At 50.4% G+C, this 23,310-nt stretch overlaps 2 protein-coding genes across 2 annotated transcripts in view; one reads left to right on the top strand and one right to left on the bottom strand.

Moving 5' to 3' along the window:
- The window catches only part of fbxl16 (F-box and leucine-rich repeat protein 16), a 72,084-nt gene extending 56,479 nt beyond the window's left edge, over window positions 1-15,605 (top strand). The window contains exon 7 of the mRNA XM_038274576.1: window positions 14,719-15,605. Within this exon, the coding sequence (XP_038130504.1) occupies window positions 14,719-14,867 (149 nt within the window). The 3' untranslated portion in view covers window positions 14,868-15,605. The remainder of the gene's footprint in view (window positions 1-14,718) is intronic.
- An 81-nt stretch (window positions 15,606-15,686) lies between these two features.
- Window positions 15,687-20,262, bottom strand: LOC119776252 (proline-rich extensin-like protein EPR1). The gene is made up of 3 exons (XM_038274566.1): window positions 20,172-20,262; window positions 18,357-18,600; window positions 15,687-17,748 (listed from the first exon to the last, which is right to left on the bottom strand). Exons 1-3 carry the CDS (start codon window positions 20,260-20,262, stop codon window positions 15,687-15,689), a joined length of 2,397 nt encoding a protein of 798 aa, XP_038130494.1.
- Window positions 20,263-23,310: the final 3,048 nt, after the last annotated feature.

The raw sequence follows: 23,310 nt of genomic DNA, 5'->3' as shown, positions 1-23,310 counted from the left end.
CTCTTCAGTTTCATGTTCCCACTCTTCAGTCCTACTCAGCTCCCCTGAGGAGGAACTAAAACAGACAGCCTGGCTGGAACAAACCACTGATGGAAATGTTTAGGAAGTGGGCCGATTGGAGAGGGGCGGGGCTTAGTAGAGCCCATGGAGAAGAGTCATTAGTACGCCGCTTCTCAAGGCCTCAACAACAAAGAGACCATTGTAGAGATATGGAGGCAGGGTGCAACCTTTTCAAAAGAATTCTGTGGATTTAGGCACTTAATGGTCATTTTACATAACAATTCATACAATATTAATCACACCATTAAATGTCTAATTTGAATAAAAAGTTCAGTTCTAAAGCACCAAGCTAATCACAATCAAACAAAATAACACACAATTCATAAAAAACTGAGAATACTGGTAGACAGATTTGTTCATAGATAAAAGCAAATTAAAGAAGACCCTTTACTTTCTGAGGTCTTCCTGTTTTAAACCCTTTAAAAACCTGCAAGAAACCTAAAACATGGTCAATGTCCGGAAGCCAGGTGGCGCCATTGAGTTAAGAGACTCCAAAGTTCTTTGCAATACATTCAACCATTGCACATGGGAGCACACAGCTGACCTGGGGCACACAGCTGACCTGGGGCACACAGCTGACCTGGGGCACACAGCTGACCTGGAACACACAGCTGACCTGGGGCACACAGCTGACCTGGGGCACACAGCTGACCTGGGGCACACAGCTGACCTGGAGCACACAGCTGACCTGGGGCACACAGCTGACCTGGAGCACACAGCTGACCTGGGGCACACAGCTGACCTGGAGCACACAGCTGACCTGGGGCACACAGCTGACCTGGAGCACACAGCTGACCTGGGGCACACAGCTGACCTGGGGCACACAGCTGACCTGGGGCACACAGCTGACCTGGGGCACACAGCTGACCTGGAGCACACAGCTGACCTGGGGCACACAGCTGACCTGGAGCACACAGCTGACCTGGGGCACACAGCTGACCTGGAGCACACAGCTGACCTGGAGCACACAGCTGACCTGGAACACACAGCTGACCTGGAGCACACAGCTGACCTGGAGCACACAGCTGACCTGGGGCACACAGCTGACCTGGAGCACACAGCTGACCTGGGGCACACAGCTGACCTGGGGCACACAGCTGACCTGGAGCACACAGCTGACCTGGAGCACACAGCTGACCTGGGGCACACAGCTGACCTGGGGCACACAGCTGACCTGGGGCACACAGCTGACCTGGGGCACACAGCTGACCTGGGGCACACAGCTGACCTGGGGCACACAGCTGACCTGGAGCACACAGCTGACCTGGGGCACACAGCTGACCTGGGGCACACAGCTGACCTGGAACACACAGCTGACCTGGAGCACACAGCTGACCTGGAGCACACAGCTGACCTGGAGCACACAACTGACCTGGAGCACACAGCTGACCTGGGGCACACAGCTGACCTGGGGCACACAGCTGACCTGGAACACACAGCTGACCTGGAGCACACAGCTGACCTGGAACACACAGCTGACCTGGGGCACACAGCTGACCTGGAGCACACAACTGACCTGGAGCACACAGCTGACCTGGGGCACACAGCTGACCTGGGGCACACAGCTGACCTGGAACACACAGCTGACCTGGAGCACACAGCTGACCTGGAGCACACAGCTGACCTGGAACACACAGCTGACCTGGGGCACACAGCTGACCTGGAGCACACAGCTGACCTGGAGCACACAGCTGACCTGGAGCACACAGCTGACCTGGAGCACACAGCTGACCTGGAACACACAGCTGACCTGGAGCACACAGCTGACCTGGAACACACAGCTGACCTGGGGCACACAGCTGACCTGGAGCACACAGCTGACCTGGAGCACACAGCTGACCTGGAACACACAGCTGACCTGGAACACACAGCTGACCTGGAGCACACAGCTGACCTGGAACACACAGCTGACCTGGGGCACACAGCTGACCTGGAACACACAGCTGACCTGGAGCACACAGCTGACCTGGAACACACAGCTGACCTGGGGCACACAGCTGACCTGGAACACACAGCTGACCTGGGGCACACAGCTGACCTGGAGCACACAGCTGACCTGGAGCACACAGCTGACCTGGAACACACAGCTGACCTGGAGCACACAGCTGACCTGGAACACACAGCTGACCTGGAACACACAGCTGACCTGGAGCACACAGCTGACCTGGAACACACAGCTGACCTGGGGCACACAGCTGACCTGGGGCACACAGCTGACCTGGAGCACACAGCTGACCTGGGGCACACAACTGACCTGGAGCACACAGCTGACCTGGGGCACACAGCTGACCTGGGGCACACAACTGACCTGGGGCACACAGCTGACCTGGGGCACACAGCTGACCTGGAGCACACAGCTGACCTGGGGCACACAGCTGACCTGGAACACACAGCTGACCTGGAACACACAGCTGACCTGGAGCACACAGCTGACCTGGAGCACACAGCTGACCTGGAGCACACAGCTGACCTGGAGCACACAGCTGACCTGGGGCACACAGCTGACCTGGGGCACACAACTGACCTGGGGCACACAGCTGACCTGGGGCACACAGCTGACCTGGAGCACACAGCTGACCTGGAGCACACAGCTGACCTGGAACACACAGCTGACCTGGAACACACAGCTGACCTGGAGCACACAGCTGACCTGGAGCACACAGCTGACCTGGAGCACACAGCTGACCTGGAGCACACAGCTGACCTGGAACACACAGCTGACCTGGAGCACACAGCTGACCTGGAGCACACAACTGACCTGGAACACACAGCTGACCTGGAGCACACAGCTGACCTGGAGCACACAACTGACCTGGAACACACAGCTGACCTGGGGCACACAGCTGACCTGGAGCACACAGCTGACCTGGGGCACACAGCTGACCTGGAGCACACAGCTGACCTGGGGCACACAGCTGACCTGGAGCACACAGCTGACCTGGGGCACACAGCTGACCTGGAGCACACAGCTGACCTGGGGCACACAGCTGACCTGGGGCACACAGCTGACCTGGGGCACACAGCTGACCTGGAGCACACAGCTGACCTGGAACACACAGCTGACCTGGAGCACACAGCTGACCTGGAGCACACAGCTGACCTGGGGCACACAGCTGACCTGGAGCACACAGCTGACCTGGAGCACACAGCTGACCTGGGGCACACAGCTGACCTGGGGCACACAGCTGACCTGGGGCACATTGACAGCTGTGTGGCTGCCTTACACTGGCGCCCTCAGCAGGCAATTGCAGTGAAGAGTCTTAACGCGACCACTGAGACAGACGGACCTGCTTACTCAACAAATACGTCTCTGACCTTGAGTGAAGAGAAGCTGTAAGACGCAGTGGTGGCTGGTGGAGTTTTCTCCGGGGGGCGATATAACTTGAAAATAGACCAAAAACTAATCAAATGTATAATAAGGTTTCACGCTAGTCTATTTATATGAATGCCAATAACAAAAAAAAGCATTTTAAAATGTTCTGCAAAGTGCTTTAAATCAGTCCTATCTGTCTTTATCCATGCTGGGTCAGATCCTGACCTTTGAAAAAGGAGGCAGGGAAAGCAGAATACAGGGTTAGCCTCTCTGCATGCAGTTAGCCTAGCCTTGGAGCTAAATAATTCTATAAACCTGTCAATGAGCCGCACTTTCTAACAGACGACTGTGACGTCAGCGCTGTGGAGGGAGGTGGTGTGAAAACAAAGCTGCGTTCAGCTCTGGGTGCAGGAGTCCGACGTCATGTAAGGGGCCAGAAAATATAGAAATTCACCAGAATAATTATGCAATTTTATGAGTTAAAACAAGCAAATGTCTGATCTAGACTGTTTTTCTTCCTTCCCTATAATGATTGAAATGGAGCCAAAACACATTACAGACACTTTGGTCAAACAATAACTGGTTATGAAAAAACCTTGAGAAAGAATCTGGTTTCTTATGGGAATTTCTTGTCCCAAACTCTCCTCTCACTCAGGCATTTGTAGGCAGGTGAAACAGACTAAACATTTTATAGTTAAAAAAAATAGAAGATCACAACTCATAAATCTGTGCATATATAATTACATAAATATATGTAAAAGGGAATTAATAGGAGATAGGTTTTTTCCCACCACACGTTGCATTATTAACTGAGAGAACCCGTCTTTAAACCTTTAGTCAAATCAAGCCTATTTTAGCTTCATGAGCAACAGCTCAAACATGTTTTCATGCAGTCACTATTAGTTTCCTGTTAGCTTGCCATGCACAACTCTTTTCCTATCATTTCCCCACTGGTGGCTTCTGCTGATCTCCATCTTGGAAAGAGTTGTTTCCTCTTTCCTTTCCTCTTAGATCCTGCACTCCTCCGGTCTCTGGCAACTTAAAGTTTCTTGTAAACTCAGAGAGAAATGTTGCTGAACAGGCTGATGTTCAGTCTGCAGATTCTGGTCCTTTGCCTACATCCTGCTGAGCCTCAGGGAGATCCACAGCATAGAGAGTCCATGCAGTACAGCTTTGTCCCCAAGCACAGTAGGGACGGCAGGACTATCTCTCCCTGTGGGAGTAGGCTGTGATAGTGAAGCTTGCAAAGGTTTGGAAAGAGGAGAAAACCTTCATCCCCCTATAAAAAAATCAGAATAGACATTGTTCCCCAATGTCAGAATTAATATTATTGATGTTTTGATCTGACAGTGGATAAATTTACTCGTTCCATCAGCTCAAATTGTCAAAGGAGAAGAAGGAGCCAAAGGAGGAAAAAGGTGCATGATGGGATATATAGAGTGAATCCACATGGGACACCTTTTTGTTTTGTTTTGTTTAGTAGGATCATTATACAGGTGTGTTTACACTGGTATTTATAAAGATTGATATTTATATATATGGTTATTGCAAAGGGTATCAAATAGTAAATTGCACATTCTATTAATATTAAGATATATTAATATTAATCTTGAATAAATAATTATTAATAATAATGGCTTTGTTAAATTCTGGATATGTTCCTAACCTTTAAGTTAGAATGAAATACCGATGCTACCTGGGTCTAGGTATAACTATTTATTTAGAGGCATGTACTTTTCATCTTCTCACTCACACCTATGGTGAATGTAAGGTTTGTGACATGGAATGTGCATGGAGCTGGCACCAGAGAGAAGAAGCTTAAGATTTTTAACCAGCTTAAAAGATTAAATGCAGATGTTGTCTTATTGCAAGAAACCCATAAATCAGCGGCATCTATAAGTGATCTTAACTCCCCTGAGTTCCCTGATGTGTTTGCAGCCTGCTATAACTCTAGACAGAGAGGGGTAGCTATTTTAATCCACAAAAACCTCAGTTTTACTTTATTAGACAAAATTATAGATCCTGAAGGCAGATTCATCATAATTAAAATATCTATTTATAACCAAAAGTTGTGTATTGTCAGCATATATGGTCCAAATGTTGACGACCCCTCATTCTTCCACAAAGTTTTTCATGCACTTTCAAAGCACGGGGATTGTTCTCTAATTATTGGGGGTGACCTCAACTTTGGTCTAAATGGAGAAATGGACAGGTTGAGTACAACAGGGACCCAGCGCAGTTGGCAATCATTAAATGTAGTCAAACAATACATGAGTGATTTTGGTCTTTGCGATGCATGGCGATCTCTTCATCCTAACAGTAAGGAATACACTTTCTTTTCTAATGTCCATCATTCCTACTCTCGTCTGGACTATTTCCTAATCAGCAGCTCACTGCTGTCTGATGTCTCAGATGCTGTAATCCATCCTATTGCTGTCAGTGATCATGCTCCTGTTACTTTAACCCTAATAAATAAAAAAAATAGCCCCACAAAACAAGAGCTGGAGATTAAATACATCACTGCTTAAAGATGAAGAGTTTCTCAAATTTTTCAAGGAAGAGTGGGCATCATACTTGGTGTGCAATGATTTACCAGGAACATCAGCATCTATACTTTGGGAGGCAGGGAAAGCAGTGATGAGAGGTAAAATTATTTCATTCTCATCTCATAAAAAAAAGTTAGAACAAAAAAAGATCCAGCAATTAGAGGGAAAAATAAAGTTACTAGAAAGCTCGCTAGATGAGGAAAAGTTAGGGGAAATCCGTAAAATAAAACTAGAACTAAACGAATTTATTGAAAAACAAAATACATTTTTAATTCAAAGACTTCGAAATGACAACTTTGAACATAGCAATAAGTCAGGAAGCTTCTTAGCTAACCAGCTAAAAATAAACAAAGAAAAAACGACTATATTTGCAGTTACAGATTCAATTGGTAATACATTACAGGATCCGGAGGATATTAACAATGCCTTCCCAGATTTCTATAAATCTTTATACACATCACAGTTAAATCCATCAGATAATGATATCAAGCGATTTCTGGATAAAATAACTCTTCCTAAATTATCAGAGAGTCAAAGAGCGACCTTGGACTCACCGCTGTCTACAGCTGAAGTTCAGGAAGCATTAAAAAACATGCCAAATAATAAAGCGCCAGGTCCAGACGGGTTCCCTACTGAGTTCTATAAAGAGTTCTGGAACATTCTGGCCCCAACGTTCCACAGAATGCTGCAGGAAACTCTAGATAATGGCAAATTTCCAGTTAATATGAATTCTGCCACCATTAGTCTCCTGCTTAAGCCAGGCAAAGATCCTATGTTTCCGACCAGCTATCGTCCCATATCCTTAATTAATGTGGATATTAAAATAATCTGTAAAGCTTTAGCAAAACGGTTAGATAAAGTCACTCCTCTCATAATCCACCCAGATCAAACTGGTTTCATTAAAGGAAGGCAGTCAGCTGCTAACACACGCAGACTGCTGAATTTAATAGATTATTCCTACAGCAAAAATCTTAAATCCTATATATTGTCCTTAGATGCAGAAAAAGCATTCGATAGAGTAAACTGGAAATTTTTATTTGCTACTCTACATTAATTTGGCTTTGGCAATTCCTTTATAAATTGGTTAAAAATATTATACAGCTTCCCAACAGCCTGTGTCAGGACAAACAATCAAACATCTTCCAGCTTTTGTCTCCAGAGGGGCACCAGACAGGGATGCCCGCTCTCCCCCTCACTTTTTGCTATTTTTATCGAGCCTCTGGCTGCAACAATCAGACAAACAAATATGATTAAAGGTATAAAAGGCATGAAAATGGAGCATAAAATTAGTCTTTACGCAGATGATGTATTACTTTATCTCCAGCACTCAAACACTTGCCTCTCTCAAGTGATTAGTTTACCAGAATCTTTCTCAAAAGTCTCAGAATACTCTATAAATTGGTCTAAATCTGTAATACTACCAATTAATTGCTCTCTACAGAATCCCTCAGGTCTACAATTGCAATCAGGAAATATCAAATATTTGGGAATTACTGTGTCATCTAAACTAGCTGAGTTACCAAAACTCAACCACACCCCTCTTTTAATGAAAATAGAAGAGGACCTAGAAAGATGGAAATCGCTTCCGATCTCCCTTTTGGGTCGGGTAGCCTCAATTAAAATGATGGTCTTACCCAGAATTAACTACCTATTTTCAATGATCCCAAATAAACCATCAACCGAATGGTTTAAATCTCTAGATTCTTCCATCTCTAAATTTCTTTGGAAGGACAAACCCCCTCGTATCAGCTTAAAAACACTACAGAAAACTAAAGACAGGGGGGGGGCTAGATTTACCTAACTTCCAACACTACTATTTAGCAAATAGATTACAATACATCTCTAAATGGATAAAACATAATCCCTTAGATGAGCCCTGGATAGACACAGAACAGGATATATGCAGTAATATCATCATTTCAGATTTACCGTTTATTAGCTCTAAGATCAAACGGCACCCATGTTTCAAAAATATTAACATCAGCTCTTCCCTGACAGCATGGTGGGAATTTCTAAAAATAACGAACTCATCACTTATCCCGTGCAGTCGTACACCCATCTGGAATAACCCTGACATTTTACAAAACAATAATGTGATAAACTTTCCGTACTGGAAGAATAAAGGTATTAACTATCTGGATCATTTGTTTGAAGGTACGGAGTTTATCACATTCGCTAGATTAAACTTGCAATATGGCATTAACAAAAATAAATTCTTAGAATATGAGCAAATCAAAGCTATAATTAGAAATAAATTTAAGCATATTGATGGAGGTTTAATAATTCCAACTAAAATATCAGAGTTTCTAGAGTTAACCCCCCCCAAACTACTGTCTAAGTTATACAGGACACTGACTAAACTGGATGATACAATATCTCTTCCTATTACTAAATGGGAGGAGGATTTATCAGTCAGCTTTGAACAAAACATCTGGGCTCAGATATGTCTAAGAACTTTTAACATGACCAGAAACCCCAATTTACAATTAATACAATGCAAAATCCTCCACAGAGTGCACTATACAGGTCAAAGATTATTCAAGATGGGTTTTGCGCAATCTAACATCTGTCCACAGTACACAGGCAATCGACTTGATAATTATTTTCACGCGTTATGGTTATGCACGCCGGTTCAGAGATTCTGGGTACAGGTATGTAAGGATCTATCACTGTGCCTGGGTTGTAAAATCCTAATTTCCCCTTCAGTTTGCTTGCTGGGTGACTTTGAGGGAAGCTCTATGGGAAAAAAATCAGTTTGCATGGCATTCACTGCATTATGTATCGCAAAGAAAACTATCCTCATGAATTGGAAAAGTAAGGATAAACTCAACATCAATCAGTACAGAGATCTGTTGTTGGATCATATTAATCTTGAGACAGCATCTGCATCCCCGTCAGACCGATCTCTCTGGGCTCCCTTGATCGGCTCCATCACTTAGTGTAGTGGGGGGCTATGGGGTGCGTCTTGTGGGGCGCGGGGGCTAGTTCGGGGGTCCTTGGGTCCTGGGACTCGGGGGGGTGCTCGGAGCGGGGTGCCTGGCGGGTCTGGCCCGGGGGACTGTTGCCCCCGTCGGGGCGGGGTCTGGGGCGCCGCGGGGGGGTCCTGCGGCTGCCGCGTGCGGTGCTCTTGGGGGGTTCCGTGGTGGCGGACGTGGGCTACTGGCCTGGTGGCTGTGCTGCTGCTGGATGGGGCTGGGCGCCGGGCATCGGTTCTTTTGTGGTGCTGGCCGGGGTGCTTCTGCTCTGCGGGGCGTCGGGGCGTGCCTCGTCTTCCACTGCCGGGTTTCGGTGGTTGGCCGTGGCGCGTGCCGTGGTTGCATCATCCGGGGGGGGGGCGTGGGTGGTCGCGCCTGTGGCCGGGGTTCGTGTGTGTCTGTTGTGGGCTGGTTGCGGGCGTCAGGGGTCCCTTTGGAGTGCCCCCGGGTCGGGGTGTGGCTTCGCTCTGTTGGGGCGGGTGCCGGTGGCGCGTGGTGCGGTGCATCGTGCGCGGTTTGGGAGTGGAGGGTTGCTCGGTGTCTGGCGGCGGGGGGGGGGGGACGGGCCGTGGCCGGCGTGGCCGTCCTCCTCTCGGCGGCCTGTGGGCAGTGCGGGGCCGGAGCGGGGTGGGTCGTGCTGCTTTCGCGCCGGGCGCGGCGGGAGTGGTGGGGTCGCGTCTGCTGCCTTTTTTTTTTTGCTGCTTGTGCCGGCTTCTGGCGGCTGGGGCGGCCTTGCTGCTCTGGCTCTCTGGTGTGCGCCGGGTGGGGCTGCTCTGTCCTTTGCTTTGCCTTGCGGCTGTGTTTGCTGTGGTCGGTGGGGGCGGGGTGGTTTCGTTGTGTTTTTGGGTGGGGGAGTCCGCCTGGGGGCTTGGTTGGTGCCGTCGGTTCGTCCATGTCGGCCTTCCGGTGTTGTTTCTGTTGGGGCTGCTCGGGCCCCCGCATGCCGGCGGTGCGCTGCCGGGGGGATTCCTGTTCAGCGGGCTTGCCTGTCTCGTGGGAGGGCAGGCATGTTGACTTTTCTGGGGAGGAGCATCTGGGTGGAGGGGTCCTCGTGGTGTGGCGGTGGGTGTTGGGCACTGGCTTGTTTGCGGCCGTTCTTCTCCAGTGAGGGGGAGATCATTATAATTTTTTATTTATTTTTTATTTTTTTTGTGTGGGAGGGGGGGTGTGGGCGGGGGGATCGGGGCTTGGAGTAGGGCTCGGGATTTGCGCTTTGCTGTGTTGTGTGGCTTTCTTCTTCTTCGGATTGGTGCTGTGGGACCGGTGTTGGGGGGGAGTCGTTCGGGGGCCGGGGTCGGGGTGGGGGCGCTGGCACCGGCGCCGGGGGTTTTTGGGCATTGCCCGGCCCTACTCCGGGGTGGGTCTGGGGTGGGTCCTGGGGTCTGGGATCCCTGGGGCGCATTGCCCTTGGGCGGGGGGCCCCCGGTGGGGGTTCGGGGGTTCGGGTTCTGTGGGGAGTGCTGCTTGGGTTCTGGGCCGGTGTGCACCCGGCTGTCTGCCCCTGCTGCCACGGCCTCTGGTGTGCCGGGGTGCCTCGGGGCCTGCTGGGCTGGGGGGGGCATGGACATTAACACCTATGGCAAGTGCTTACCCCCTCAAGGGTTTGCACTCTGTAAGTGGGGGAAGGGGAGGGAGGGGGAGTAGGTATGATCTCGGCCTGGATGTCTTCTGTCGCTTGTGTGGTGAGTAGCTTGATTGTTATTGTAGGGGAGGGATTACATCTCCGGAGGGGGGGTGGGGGGTGGTGATAGAGGAAAGAAGATCTTGGAAGGGCTTCGGGTCTGGCTCCCTGTCTTGGTCCTGGTCCGTGCTGCCCCCTGGTGGGGCTTCGTCCGGGGTGGGGGCTCTGCGTGTTGCGCGTGGGCTGGCCGGCTGGGGTTGTCCCCCCCTTATTCATTTATTTATTTATTTTTTTTTTTTTTTCTCCCTTTTATATATTTTTTTTTTTTTTTATTTATTTAATTTATTTATTTTATTTTTTTTTTTATTTATTTATTTATATATATTTTTTTTCTTCTCTTATTTATTTTTATTTTTTTATTTTTTCATATATTTTTTTTTTTCTCTTTTTTTTTTTTTTGGATGGACAGGACGGGGGGAGGTCGGTGGTGTCGGCTCCGTGCCCGGCTGGCTGGTGGGTCCTGCTGCCGGTCCCGTGCCCCCGGGCTATGGTGGTGAAACTGGTGGGGCCCCCTTCTCTGGGGGGGCTCTCGGGGAACGGGGGTGCCTATTGGAGTCAGCGGGGGAGCTGGCTCCCTGGGAGTGCAGCAAGCACCCCAGTCTTTTGCTCCCCATCCCCGAAATCCTCCCTCTGCCTGCTCCATCACTCTGCCACACATGTAAGTTTTTGGGGAGGGGGTCGTTACTGGAGGGCCACACCTTCTGATGACGTCCCCCACACCAATTTTATTTTGCATTTTAGACACTTCCATCTACATCATTTTCACAACACACATCTATGTAGGGCATTTTCGGGGGGTGGGGGTCAGGGCCACCGGGGGGGGGGGCTTATTTTATGGGCCTCACCACGGTCGGCCTCCTCCTTCCCCTCTCGCATCTAGACATTGAGGGTTGAGGGTTGTCGAAGGGGGGGGTGTGCTGGCGCCGTCTATCTCCTGGAGGGGGGGTGGACTGTGCCGGACACCCCCTCTTGGTACTCCCAGTTTTAATTGCATCTGAGAGCAACACGCAACAACACCACATTCGAGCGGGCGCAGTGAGGATCGGGGTCTTCTCACACCCCTGTTCTCCGGCTGCTGCCTGGAGTCTGGGGCCTGGAGGAAGAGCAGGCCACCTGGTCCGTGGTTTTGGCTGGGGCTGGCTGCGGGGCCTAGGTGGCCTGCCTGGTGGCGGGGCTGTCACCTCTGCTCTCCCCAAAGAAGGTTGGATGGAGGGGCATGAAGTGCCTGGTTGAAGGTTTTTTTTTTTTGTTTTTTTTTTTTTTTTTCCTTGGGGGGGCGGTTCTGGTTGGGTGGCCGGCGCGGGATGGGTGGGCCCCGGTCCCGGGGGGGGCTCTTGCTGCGGGCGGTCCGGTCCGTGTGCGGGGTGGGGGGCCGTGCTTGAAGCAGGAAAGAGATGGGTTGGTGGGGCGGTGTCGCCGCTCCCCTCCCCTCACACCCGGATTTTAGGTTCACTTATGGGCTTATCCGATAGTCCCGGGACCGACCACCGGTGTCGCCGGGTTTTTGGTCCTGGTATTATTGGATGTGAGTGTTGTGTGAATGTGTGTCTGCGTTGTTATTTTCTTTATTTATTATTATTATTATTTTATTCAATTTTTATTTTTTATTATTTTTATTTATTTATTTATTTATTTATTTATTTATTTTTTTTCCTTGTGGTACGAGTGGGGGCACTAGGGAGGGAAGGCATGATTGAGATGGTGTGTTTTTTTTTTTTTTTTTTTTTTTTTTTTTTTTTCCCTGGTTGGGGTCTCAACCGCACCCTCTCCAAATACATCTCAAGTCTCCGCTAAGTGCGGAGCCCATTCCCCCCGTCCTGCTCTCCCTCCGCTGGCTGGCGTCGGGGCTCACCGGTGCACTGGTGGAGCTGGGGGTGGATGCCCGGGGGGCTGCTGGCTCATTCCTGGCGGCCTCTCCGCTGGCCCCGGCCGGCCGGGGCTTTGCTGGGGCTCCCGTCTGGGGATCGGGTGCCCTTGGGGCCTCGGATCCCTGGGGCCTGGGACTGGATCCGCTTCGGGGTGGGGCTGGGTGTTGTTCGGGGATTTTCGGGGTCGGTGCCGGTGCCTTCGCTACGATGCCGGTTCCTGGGCGGTGTTTCTTTCCTATGCCGGTTCTGTGGTACCGGTTCGGGGGGGGGGGGGGGGGGGGGGGGGGGGGGGCTGCACGGCATGGTGGGGTGCGGGTCTTGGGTCCTGTTTTGGGCTCCGGTTTTTCCGCTCGCACTTCTCCTCTTGCCTATTTATTTTAATTGTAATTATTAATTTATCAATTAATTTATGTATTTACCTATTTTTTTTTTTTTTTTTTTTCTCTTCCTCGGTGGGGGGGAGCGGTTGCGGGTCGGTGTCTGGTGTCCGCTGTTTTTTTTTTTTTTTTATTTAAATGTTTTTTTTTTGGGGGGGGTTTGGCATGTCTGTTTTCTCGGGGGGCGGGCGGGACTGCTGGGTGGGGGTCCTGCTGGCGGCGCGCCGCTGGTATGTGGGGGTCCGGCCGGCTCCGGCGGGGGTGGTGTTGGGGGGCCGGTCTGGGCGGGCTGGCTGCGCTGGCTGGGTATTCGGGTGGGTTTTCCCTCCTGGAGGCATGGCGGGGCTGCTCTGTTCCCGCTGATCGCGGCGGGTGGGGCTGCGGGGCGGGTGGGGGCCTGGAGTGGCTATGGCCGGCGCGTGTTGGGGGGCCGGGGCGGCGGAGCTGCTCTGGCCGTGTGTCAGGGCCTGGTGCGGGCGGCGGGGGGGGGGCGGCGGACGTGGCTGAGCTGCTTTTGCTTCGTCCGGTGGGGGGGTGGCGTGGTTCGCTCCGCTCTGGCTTTGTGCTGCCCCTCGGGCTGCTGGGGGGGGGTGGTTGCGCCGGCTGCGGTCTGCTCCTCTTGCGGTTTTGCGCCGGGCGGCTTTTCTGCTCTCGGGCTGATTCTGTGCGCGGTGTGTTTCGTTGCGCGCTGTTGGCATCGGTCTCGGTGGGGTGGGGCTTCGCTTTTGGCCGGGGGGGCGTTTTGGAGGGGTCCCGCGGCGCTCGCGGCCGGTTCACGGCGGATGCGCCTGAGTGTTTTCCTGGGTGGTGCGGTCGCGGTGGGTGTTGCGGCCGGTCGCCGGGGCTTGGTGCCGGGGGGGCGGGGCGTGTTTCGGTGCTCTGTGGGGCTGGGGCGCTTCGGTCGGCGCCGTGGGGGGGGGCTGGTGTTCGGTGCCCGGCCCTACTTCGGGGTGGCCGGCGGCCGGCGGGGCCCGCGGACTCGTCCCCGAGGCTCCCCGGGGCGCCGGCATGGCGGTGGCTGGGGGGCTTCTTCGTGGCTGTCTCTCCTCCTCCCTTGGTGGGGGTCGGATTTCCTGGGCTGGCCCCGCCTTGGTGCCTTTGCTCTTGGGGTCCCTTTGGGCGCCTGGGGTTTTGGGTCTCCCGGCGCTGGACTCAGTGCTCTGGGGGGGGGGCGCCTCTCCGGCTCTCCACAACCACTATTGAGCATTTTTTCTATGGTTAAACTTTACATGCACAAGTTCACCCTCACAAACAACTACAGGTGCTAGGCTTCAGGTACTTAGAGATTCACTTCCAAACAGAAACCCCACATTCATATCTTCAGGTAACACAGAGTACATGTCAGACTTAATAATATTACTTTAGTGATAGTTTCAAGGTGTTTGCTTTATTGTATATCTCGTACCATGTCTTTTGGTTGTGCTGTTCTCTTTTTTTTTTTTTTTTTTCCATCTCATTACAGGTGTTGAAGCAGACTGAAAATGTTTTGTCATTGTCTCCTTCCTATCTCCTCTTTCTTTCATCTTTTGTCCTGTTTTCTTTTCTTTTTCTTTTTCCTTCTTCTTCTTCTGTTTTTCTGCTCTACTTACATTGCAGTGTCCATATGAACTGTAAAACTCCCTGCATAATTATAATAAAGCAATTTATATACATGAAACAAGTGGAGCAGTATGGCAATTGCGATACCGCTACACTTGTGAAAGTAAAATCTGTTGGGCTCCTTTTGGCATCAAGACAATTATTCTTATTGGACACTGTTAAAAAAAAAATAAAAAAAAATAAATAAATAAAAAAAGAATGAAATACCGAGAGAGAAGCTGGAATGATGGTGTTTTGCCCGCCGATGACCTTTGGATGTGCTGTGCTCATGAATAAAGTTTGTGGTCTTGTTCCGTCAGGCTGCCCCCTGCTGACCACGACCGGCCTGTCAGGCCTCATCCAGCTGCAGGAGCTAGAAGAACTGGAGCTGACCAACTGTCCTGGAGCCACCGCCGAGCTCTTCAAGTACTACGCCCAGCACCTGCCCCACTGCATGGTCATCGAATAAGACCGCCCAGCCCTCATCAGACTGACCACCTCCTTCAACCTCGTCCTTTTCACACTGACCTGTTCCTGCATTGTTCCTCCTCCCCTGCCCCACCACACTTCACCCACCGCCCCCCTCAGCCACCTGAACGGAGAGGCAGGAAGATACAGGAAGGGACCCGCTGCGGATAAAGGCAAGGATGGCGTCTGAGCTTTGCTTTAGAAGATGCGTGAAGAACTTGATGAGACGTCTTGTCTGACAGCAAGTTTTCACGATGAAGGGAAGGCTGTTAGTCCCGGAGGAGCCTCTCTGCCGACCTGGAGGGAGTTTTTTAATAGAAAAGTTGGAGAAGGGAGTTCAGAGCCAGAAGTTCTGAAGAGGAAGTTCAAAACTTTTTGTTTGATGAAGATAAAGAGTTTTTTTAGCCGTTTAAACTCACACATAAGCTCATAAACTGAAACCTATTCTATATGTAAATGAAGCGAATATAACTCCTGGAGATCATGAGTGCTGACAACCCCCCACTCCATCCTGTAATATACCTGCTGTCCACCCCCGCCCCCCGGGTTCTCAGAAGGAACCGAAGGTTTAGTTTTGTTTCGTTTAGAAGACTTTGCTTTCCGGCTGAAGGAACCGGACAGAACCGCTTCTGTCTGCGTCAGACTCGCAGCTTCCCGTCTTCAGGATCAGCGTTTCCCCCGATTTCTTATTGAACTGAAATCCCCCAAAAACCAACAGACAAAACAAAAAAAATTAAAAGAAAAAGAAGATCAGAAACATAACTGTTTACATCAGCTTTCTTTTATGGGGTATTTGCACGCTTGTTTGACTCGTTGGTTTTCACAGCCATTTGTGGGATCCTCTGTTTTTGTTTGATCTTGGGCTGTTTAAGGGCAGACGGGGGTAGATGGAGGGTAGATGGGGCACATGGAGGGCAGGTGAGGCAGATGGAGGGCAGACGGGGGCAGACAGTGGGTAGATAGGGGCAGATGGGGGGTAGATGGGGGCAGACGTGGGGTAGATGGAGGGCAGATGGGGGGCAGACGGTGGGTAGATGGAGGGCAGACGTGGGGTAGATGGGGGCAGACGGGGGGCAGAAGGAGGGCAGACGGTGGGTAGATGGAGGGCAGACGGGGGTAGATGGGGGCAGACGGGGGGCAGAAGGAGGGCAGACGGTGGGTAGATGGAGGGCAGACGGTGGGAAGATGGGGGCAGACGGGGGGTAGATGGAGGGCAGACGGGGGGCAGAAGGAGGGCAGACGGTGGGTAGATGGGGGCAGAGGGGGGGTAGATGGAGGGCAGACGGGGGACAGAAGGAGGGCAGAGGGGGGGTAGATGGAGGGCAGACGGGGGGCAGAAGGAGGGCAGACGGGGGACAGAAGGAGGGCAGACGGGGGGTAGATGGAGGGCAGACGGGGGGTAGAAGGAGGGCAGACGGGGGGCAGAAGGAGGGCAGACGGTGAGTAGATGGGGGCAGACGGGGGGAAGATGGGGGCAGACGGGGGGCAGAAGGAGGGCAGACGGGGGGTAGATGGAGGGCAGACGGTGGGAAGATGGGGGCAGACGGGGGGTAGATGGAGGGCAGACGGGGGGCAGAAGGAGGGCAGACGGTGGGTAGATGGAGGGCAGACGGGGGTAGATGGGGGCAGACGGGGGGCAGAAGGAGGGCAGACGGTGGGTAGAAGGAGGGCAGACGGTGGGTAGATGGGGGCAGAGGGGGGGTAGATGGAGGGCAGACGGGGGACAGAAGGAGGGCAGAGGGGGGGTAGATGGAGGGCAGACGGGGGGCAGAAGGAGGGCAGACGGGGGGTAGATGGAGGGCAGACGGTGAGTAGATGGGGGCAGACGGGGGGTAGATGGGGGCAGACGGGGGGCAGAAGGAGGGCAGACGGTGGGTAGATGGAGGGCAGACGGTGGGAAGATGGGGGCAGACGGGGGGTAGATGGAGGGCAGACGGGGGGCAGAAGGAGGGCAGACGGTGGGTAGATGGGGGCAGAGGGGGGTAGATGGAGGGCAGACGGGGGACAGAAGGAGGGCAGAGGGGGGGTAGATGGAGGGCAGACGGGGGGCAGAAGGAGGGCAGACGGGGGGTAGATGGAGGGCAGACGGTGAGTAGATGGGGGCAGACGGGGGGTAGATGGGGGCAGACGGTGGGTAGATGGGGGCAGATGGAGGCAGATAGGGGGCAGACGGTGGGTAGATGGGGGCAGACGGGGGGTAGATGGGGGCAGACGGTGGGTAGATGGGGGCAGATGGAGGCAGATAGGGGGCAGACGGTGGGTAGATGAGGGCAGACGGAGGGCAGACGGTTGGTAGATGGGGGCAGATGGAGGCAGATAGGGGGCAGACGGAGGGCAGACGGTGGGTAGATGAGGGCAGATGGAGGCAGATAGGGGGCAGACGGAGGGCAGACGGTGGGTAGATGGGGGCAGACGGAGGGCAGACGGTGGGTAGATGAGGGCAGACGGAGGGCAGACGGTGGGTAGATGGGGGCAGATGGAGGCAGATAGGGGGCAGACGGAGGGCAGACGGTGGGTAGATGAGGGCAGATGGAGGCAGATAGGGGGCAGACGGTGGGTAGATGGGGCAGACGGGGCAGATGGAGGGCAGACGGGGGGTAGATGGGGGCAGACGGTGGGTAGATGGGGGCAGATGGAGGCAGATAGGGGGCAGACGGAGGGCAGACGGTGGGTAGATGAGGGCAGATGGAGGCAGATAGGGGGCAGACGGAGGGCAGACGGTGAGTAGATGGGGGCAGACGGAGGGCAGACGGTGGGTAGATGAGGGCAGATGGAGGCAGATAGGGGGCAGACGGAGGGCAGACGATGGGTAGATGGGGCAGACGGGGCACATGGAGGGCAGACGGTGAGTAGATGGGGGCAGACGGAGGGCAGACGGTGGGCTGAAGGGATGAAGGAACAGAAGGTCAGACAGGATGTCATTGACCCGTCAAACCACTCAGACAGCGGTTACATCATCATGAGCAGCGATAAACTGAATGAATCCGATGTTTCCAGATGCAGACGTAGGTCAAACAAAAGTCAGCCTTTCTGTTAGCGTTTAAAAGATGTGCTCTCCCTCTCGCTGCCCCACAGCCTGATGGGTCACAGACATCAAAGACGCCTCTAACATCCCTTCAGCTTCCACTTTGTTCTCATTGAAGATAGAAATAACTCAGCCTGGGTCCTTTTCTCAGTAACAGCATCCAGGATCAGTAGATGGAGGCATGATGCCTTCGCTGACTGGATTTCTGTTTCCTGTCAACAGACCATTTCTTTGGGCTCATGAAAGCGGCGCGAGGACTTCTGTTAGATGTTCTGTTTGAACTTTGATCTGATGGCCATTTAAAGGGTCACCTTGTGTGTTTGCTGGAGGCTGCTTAGCAGCATCATGTCTGGCAGGCGGGACATGGAGTGATGCATCCACCACCGTCCTGCAGCTCCACCTGCTGGTAACCACAGTAACGCAGTCTGCTGCATCAGTCAGACAGGAGGGTGGATGCTGCCCTACCTGCCTCTCTGTGGTGAAGCTGTGGAGCAGCTTTGCTCCGCATCGGACCGGTCCTGGTTGGTTCTGAACGTCTGGATCTGCAGTTTGTTGAAGGAAGCTGAATTGTTTGTAGTGAATCCAGAGCACTGAGGGTCCTCGCCTCCTGTGATGATGATGTTCAGCTGTTCTGCTTCCAGGCGGAGCGGGACGGCAGTGGCGTTCCCGTAGAGTCGCTCCCTCCCTTCTGCTCCGACCTGCCTCCCACCTAAAGGGGCGAAAGCAGGATGTGCCAAACGCAGCCGCCCGCTGAGTGGCGGCGAGCAGTCCCTGCATGTTTTCACTCAGTCCGGGTTTCATTTCTGGTTCCAGAGGATCATTGGTGTACAGTCGTATATTTATTTATTCCTGTATTTATTTATTTAAATAAATGTGTCTTATTTGCAGAATTTATTTATTGAAAAGGCATTTCAACAATTTTCTTTAAGTTTGCTTCAAATGTGACCTTAATTGAGCTAATTGCTGTTTGATTATTAACGATATGATGATTTATGTTGTGACATTTCAGGCCCCTTTAGTAAAATGGACTAAACTTCATGAACATGATGATCTTCAGCCTGGTTTTCCTCCGTGAAGTCTGTGTTGCTGTTTGGTCCCTCCAGTTAGGGCCTATCTGCTCTAATGTTATATTTACTGTCATTGTGCTGAATGTGGCAGCAGATCTACAAAGTGTGATTTCCATAAAGCTTCTAACATGTGACGTCACCCTCTGCCATGGCTGAACAATGTTTACATCATCCAATTCCTGAAAAAGATCTCAGCCGATTCTCTGGAAGCTTATTACTGACAAAACTCCTAAAACTGGAAAAACCTTCAGAGAGGCGAGCGTCATCCAGCGCCCTGCAAACCACCGCTTAACCCGCTTAACCAGGTTAACCCGGTTAACCCGGTTAGAGGACTAGTTCAGGCTTGGTGAGGGGAGGTTCTGCTGAAGCAAAGAATCAGATGAGAATCAGATGGACTCCATGATGGTTTGGGTTCAGCATGCAGCGTTTTCGGTCATCAGCATGTTTGCAGTCAAGCTGCTCGTTATTCAGACAGGAAATGGAGTCTGGAGGCGTCTCTGATCTTCCTGAACCGCAGCAGGAAACGGAAACACCTTCAAATTTTAAGCTCAGCTTTAGAAGATGATAAAATCTAAGGAATCGTCATCCGATTGGCTGCTGCTGACGACTGAATGTCTTTCTGGTGACAATAGATCCAGATCCAGAACTATGGGCTCCATTATGGGCTGGAGCAGCTTAGCTTAGCTTAGCTTAGCTTAGCTTAGCTTAGCTTTAAGTCCCGCAGCGTTTAAAACTCGCTGTGGATCATGAACCTCAGAGGAATCGGCTCCACCTGCCGGCTCAGAAATGAGGCTGATCCTTCTCATTCTTTCACATCTGGATTTTCATGTCACACATATTTATTTTTTAAAAAGCATCGCTATCCAGCCCTACTTTCTACAGAACAAATACTTCAACAATGTTTGACTCTAATGTTTAAACTGAATATTATTTGATTGATGTGTGGATGTAAGGTTATTAGTTACCTAGAAATCAGATCTAGAAAGTTTATCAGGCTGCAATGTTTATTAGTGATCATCTAAAATGATCTATTTCCTATTTCTATGTTTCTATCATGAAATAATTAAGGCTGCATCTGAAGCTGGGAACCAAGTGAGCATCTGGACTTTACTGAGAACAGAGAGATTCTGAGAATAAACTAACCGGCTTCCCTCTGCAGGCTCAGTTCAGCTTCCTGGAGAACCGGTGAAATAACACGATTCTTTAAACGCACCTGGTTGGTCCCAGAAGTTCCCACCTGAGCAGAGCTGAAGGATGGGAACATGAGCCTCCTGCAGTTTAGAGGAGCAGCACCAGGAGGTCATCATGAGGAGGTTTCCTTCGACCTTCTCTGCAGAGGAGCTCAGATGTTTTTTCTCTTTTTACAGAACCTCACCTCAGAAACCCTCAACGCTCAGTTTAAGGTTCTTATTGTGGAAAACGACGTGTTTTTTAGGATGATTGTAATAATTTGAACCAAATTTAGCCTCTTTGTTCCTGTTTAATCTCAGCCGTGGAGTTTCTCCGCTTTGGGGATTTTGCTTCTGATGAGCTTCCAATGAATTCACACGTCTGTTTACATAAGATGAGCTCTCATGTCATTTTGTAGCTGCAACCGACTAACCTTTGTACGGAGCATCACCCCGGTCATTTTCTAAGGCGGATCCTTTCTATCACTGTCTGCGCTCCTTTGCTCATCGTTCAGCGTTTTGTTACGACCCTTGTACAGCACAAGTCTAACTAAGCAGTGAAATAAAACTGATGATTTACTGACTTTATGGAGATGCTGGTTTTTTCTCTCAGTGCTGCTGATGCTGAGCGCACTTTAACTGATGGCCACTGGGTGGCAGTGGAGAGTCCCAAAGGCTGAGATGACGTAACCATTGGACCTTTAATATAAAGAAAATGCTGAGATCTGTGAAGAGTTATTTGATCCTCGAAATAATAAATTTAGTTCATTATTTTTTAGAACAACTGATCAAACAGGTGGAAAAACTGCCGCTTATTTCAGGAAGTAAAAGGAAATATTTTAAGCTTTAATTGATAATAAGTTAGAGGAGGATGGAGGAAGCAGCTGTTTCTCCATCTGCACCACCTCCAGTTTCCTGGCTTCTATCTCGCTCTGAGAAAAATTTAATATTTATGCTCATTTAGCGTCTTTTAAGAGAAACATTAGGGGGTTATTTTTTCCCACATTTTTTTCATTATGTCATTCATCCATTTATAAAAGTCAAACTTCTAAACTAAATGTCTATTATTTTAACTGAAAATTTAGTTTTTAAACTTAACATTTGTTAGAGTTTGTTAAATAACTATTTAGCTTGATGCTAAATAGTTATTTAAGAAACTAAATATTAGTGTTTAGTTTGGAACCTTGATTTTATGAAATGAATGACATAATGAAAAAATAACAAACAGTAAATAACCAGAACTAGTTTTTAACTGCTTCACTTCCCAAACGGCTCCACTGCAGCGGAGAAAAGGTCATTTCTCTCTCATTTATCTGGATCCACTTCCTGTGTGGATCAAATATTTCCAGAGTTTATCCGTAAGCAGCAGAAACTTTGTATTTAACTCTAAAAGCTTTTAAAGCTGCTGGATTTGTCGGCGCCTCCTGCATGGATGGAGTCTGGAAGAAGGCGATGATCTCAGATGTTCAGAGAATAGATCAGCAAACATAGACTAAAACCACAGCAAACTTTTATAGCTTTTATTTCAGATTAAAAAACAACATTTTGAAAACCACTTGTGTATCAGTCAAGCAGAGGTTGTAAAAACAATCATTGGATATAACTTTGTAAAAAAAAGAAAAAAAAAAGACAAAAAGTTGAGGATTATTTAAGTTGAATTTTTGGGAAATCTGCGAAAGAGGAAAAATGTTTAGCATCTAATCCTGAACTTCTTATTTAATCTGAAGGATTTTAGAGGCGTTAAACGTTGCAGCTCCTTTTTCACCAACATGCTTGGTTTTCTTCATCCTTCTTCATCTCTCAGAAACCCAGATTAATGCGATGTTTGTGGAAAAGGTTTGAAATCCGCCTCAGAAGCGGATTCCTCAGCCTGTAATCCTAAAGCTCCTGGATAAAAAGCTTCCTTCTTTATTTTCTCCACTGGGTGGCGCTCTGAGCAAAGCTGCTGCTTCTACTGACGTTTCAACACTTGAATGAAAAACGCAGATTAACTCAGGATTATTTTCAGATATTTTGGCACTTTAATGCAGACAGAAAACTTTGAAGAAAGTTCTAAACATTGCGTGGAGTTTTTCACTGGTTCCCAGTTACAGCTGGTTGGATCCCAGTGACCCCTACAGGTCAGCTATAGTTTAATCCTGGTCAGAAACACACAGCTTCAGCCCGAGGTCTACTAACTACAGCCTGATGGAGCTGCTGCAGCATCTGAAGGAGCATCTCTCCACCCTGCAGGGCCTCCTGTGACCAGCTGACCTTTGACCTCACAGCAAACAGACACCAGCTCAGCATCAACATTTCTTCTATTTTATGTAAAAACTGTTTCCCACTACTTGGTCCCACATTAAAGATTGATGGTTTCCCATATGTGACTGAGGGGAGGGGCTACAGGGGGCGGGTCCATCACAGCTGGCTCTCGATGTCACACGGGTCGGCGCCGTTCTTCAGGGGCCAGCTGGACAGCACCAGCTCGCTGAGGTTCATGTTGCTCTCGTCGAGGCGGCGCACTCGGTAGCTCTCATAGTGGATGTTGTGGGCGACGTCCTTCAGGTCCTGAAGGTTAGACCTGCAGAGAACACAAAGCGTGAGAACCCGCGCCTGAGCTCACTTCCTGTCAGAACGCTGAGGTTGGAGGAAGGAAACATCTGAAGGCGCAGACGACCCCTGACCCCACGCTGCCGCTCATGTCGGCGTGTTGGAGATCGGTCGGTCGCCTCTACTTCTCCTCCAGCTTCTCTCATCTTTAGAAAACCAGTTCAGACCAGCAGCTGTTTGTGACGCCGCCTTTAATGAACCAATCTAGGTTTATAATCTGTGCTCATGGAGCCACATTCAGACCCTCAGAGATGTTCAGCTGCTTCCAGCCTGGAGGTCAGACTGGTTTACAGCTTCAGCCAGCAGACGGCGCCTTACTTTGACTAGGCCAGGAGTTGGCCATGTTGGACCAGATCAGATCAGCCTGCTGAATGGGCTCTAAGTGTTTATTAGGACTTTATAGAACTAAATCAGATTAAATATATCATACAAATTAACGATTAATAGTTTACCCTGGAGAAAATGTGATTAATCTGCTGTAGGATATAAATGTTTACCCACATATGGATAAATGTGTATAAACATTACAATTAACATTAATTTGCTTGGATTCTACAGGAGAGGATCCTTATTCATTAGGGGTTGAACAGT

This window comes from Cyprinodon tularosa, unplaced genomic scaffold (assembly GCF_016077235.1).
Source record: "Cyprinodon tularosa strain WSP-4 unplaced genomic scaffold, ASM1607723v1 ctg1203, whole genome shotgun sequence".
Lineage (NCBI taxonomy): Eukaryota > Metazoa > Chordata > Actinopteri > Cyprinodontiformes > Cyprinodontidae > Cyprinodon > Cyprinodon tularosa.
This window is presented reverse-complemented; position numbering and strand designations above follow the sequence as displayed.